General features: G+C 50.4%; 1 protein-coding gene across 1 annotated transcript in view; it reads right to left on the reverse strand.

Moving 5' to 3' along the window:
- Positions 1–62: 62 nt before the first annotated feature.
- The window catches only part of LOC103172127 (C-reactive protein-like), a 4,775-nt gene continuing 1,835 nt past the window's right edge, over positions 63–3,002 (reverse strand). The window contains 3 exon segments of the mRNA XM_007884932.2: positions 63–494; positions 497–877; positions 1,506–1,615. Of these exon segments, the coding sequence (XP_007883123.2) occupies positions 262–494; positions 497–877; positions 1,506–1,578 (687 nt within the window). The 5' untranslated portion in view covers positions 1,579–1,615 and the 3' untranslated portion in view covers positions 63–261.

Below are 3,002 nucleotides of genomic sequence, written 5' to 3' on the forward strand. Positions count from 1 at the left end.
GCGTCAGAGAGGTGTACAAGTGGAATTGGAGGAAGAGAAAAGCAGAGAGCAAGGACACCTGATGAGAGCTATCTTGGTGATTTATTGGTTAGATCTTAACAGATGTCAGGTGTTGAATTGACACCATCACAGGCGGAAAAAGAACAAGCTGTCCTTCGGACTGTGAAGAGCTTGGCACTTCCTTCAGGTATTTGCCTGACGACAGAGCTCCCTGGACTGCTCCGCCCAGCCCTGCCCATCCCAGCCCTGCCAGGCACTGGCTCAGTTCACAGACGTGGTGCGCAGAGACTTGACCTGACCCTTGATGGTGTGCTTGACGGTCAACCAGTCTATCACGTTGCCCCTGTAGATGGGGTCTCCCATGCTGATGGCACGGATGGTGCTGGTGGTCAGGATGTGGTCCCAGAGATGGACGTCAGCGATTTCGCCCACGAGGCATTTCTCTTGCTGGAAGCCTCCTCCGACTCTGCCTTGCTCCTGCCCCAAGACCACTTTGCCCCTGGCTTGATGGGGTTGGACGGCTCCAAGGCCTTGCGTACGCTGGGTCTGCCGTTGATGTGGAGGATGACTTGCTTGGCCATCATGTCGCGCCTGGCGCACACGTGGACCCAGGAGCTCAGCTGGCTGGAGCGGACAAGGAAAGGGATCTTGACTCCGGACACGGTCAGGCTGACCGTGGTCTCGTCCTCCCGTTTGAGCAGCAGCTCACTGGGGCTGCTCTGGGTGGCGTAGGAGAAGAGAACGTGCTGCCGGGGGCTCTCTGTGTTGACGCGCAGGCACAGAGTGAAGTTCTTCAGGTCCATGTCTCGGCTCGGAGTGAGGAGGACATGGTTGGTGTCGCTGGGAGTCGAGAAGATCAGGGACTCGCCGATCAGCCCTGAGGGCACGAGCACAGAGCGAGGACAGCGGTCATTGCAGTTGGTAGTGGTCACTCGGTGTAATAATAATAATAATAATCCTCACATTTGATACGGAGCCTGATCACGTCTTCGAGACGTCTCAAAGCGCTTCACACAATACACTGTAAAGTGTAGTGACTGTGCATTTTGTGGGAGAAACGCAGCAGCTAATTGCGCCCAGCGACGTCCCCGCAAACAGCCATGGGTTGAGTGACCGAATTCTTCTTCTTATGTTGTTTTGAAGGGATTATTACCCCCAGAAAGTGATCCCCCAATCGACTAACAAGCGGGTTCCTACTGACTGCTGGGAAACACAGGCGTGTGTGTGTGTGTGTGTGTGTGTGTGGAGTAAGGAAACTTGCCCAATGTTTCGCCCTGACCTCCCACCCGGGAACCGAACCCAGGTCCTCTCGCTTGCGAGGCGAGGGGTCTAACCACTGAGCTACAGGATTCCATGTAGGCCTGAATGGCCTCCTGTTCCTGTTTCTATGATTCTATGTGAGCTCAGAATCGTGTGGGGGGGCTCGAGCCAACATTCTAGGGTTGGAATATTTGGGAGTAGGACAGGACGGGAGTGTTTGAGTGTTTGACGGTGGGATGTCTTACCCTGACGATCCTCATCTGCAGAAGCCAAACCTGAGAGCAGACAGGAGGCCACAATCAGCAGGAGACTCTTCATGGTGGTGGAAGAGCACAGACACCTCAAGCACTGACACCTGGGGGAACAGCACAGACGCCTCAATAACAGGACGTCAACTCAATGTTAGTTAATCGCCAACAAAAAATAGAGCCACTACACTTTAGAGTATATCCTGTGAAGCGCTTTGAGACGTCTCGAAGACATGAGGGGGGGGGGGGAGGTAAAAACATAGTAAAGTATAGTCCACCACAGTTAAACTTGAGATCAACAAAAGCAAGAGAGCAGATTAACAAGGGAGAAGAGCAAAGTGTGTCAAGCCGGGAAAGGAAGTACAGTGATAGAGTGTTGGTGAATAGGGTTAATAGCCGGAAGTCAGAATTAAGGGCACTATATCTGAATGCACAAAGCATTCGTAGCAAGATAGATGATTGCACTTTGCGAAGACAACTCTGGCCAAGATTGACCATCAATAAATAGGTAAGATTGCTGATGTTTGAGGTCACCCTGTCCTGCCCTGTCCTGCCCCAGACCAAGGCCTACAGTCAGGATGTTCTGTGTTAGTTAGGATGTGACTAGTGGAGTACCACAAGGATCAGTGTTTGGGCCTCAGCCATTTACAATCTACATCAATGATCTAGACATTGAATGTAACGTATCTAAATTTGCGGATGACACTAAACTCGGTGGGAGAGTGAGCTCTGAGGATGATAGAAAAGATTGTAACAGGATATAGATAGGCTCGGGGAGTGGGCGAGTCGGTGGCAGATGGAATTTAATGTGGGGAAGTGTGAAGTTATTCACCTCGGTGGTAAAAATAGAAAAACAGATTATTTTCTAGAGAAGGAGAGATTAGTTAGTGTTCAGAGGGATTGGGGTGTCCGTGTACACCAGTCTCAGAAAGTTAGTTTGCAGTGCAGCAGCAACTAAGAAGGCGAACGGCAGTTAGCGTTCATTGCAAAAGGTTTAGCGTACAAGAGAGGGAAGTCTCACTGCAACTGTATAGGGCTTTGGTGAGACCGCACCGAGAGGATTGTGTGCAGTTGTGGTCCTTATTTAAAAAAGGACATACTTGCCCTCGAGGGGGTGCAGCGTAGATTCACTCGGTTAGTTCCTGGGATGAGGGGACTGACCTATGAGGAGAGGCTGAATAAACGAGGACTGTATTCTCCAGAGTACAGAAGAATTAGGAGAGATCTTATTGAGACATATAAGATCCTTAAAGGGCTGATAAAGTAGTCACTGAGGGTCTGTTTCCCCCAATAGGAGAATCTATAACCGGGGACACAGCCTGAAAATTGAGGGTCAGCCTTTGAGAACAGAGTTGAGGAAACATTTCTTCTCTCAGAGGACAGTGAGTGTATGGAATTCACTCCCCAGAAGGGCTGTAGATGTCAGTCCTCGAACATCTTCAAGGCTGAGACTGAGAGATTTTTAAAAAAATATAGGGATTGGGGGATTGGGGA

The sequence above is a fragment of the Callorhinchus milii genome, unplaced genomic scaffold, assembly GCF_018977255.1.
Source record: "Callorhinchus milii isolate IMCB2004 unplaced genomic scaffold, IMCB_Cmil_1.0 Scaffold41, whole genome shotgun sequence".
Lineage (NCBI taxonomy): Eukaryota > Metazoa > Chordata > Chondrichthyes > Chimaeriformes > Callorhinchidae > Callorhinchus > Callorhinchus milii.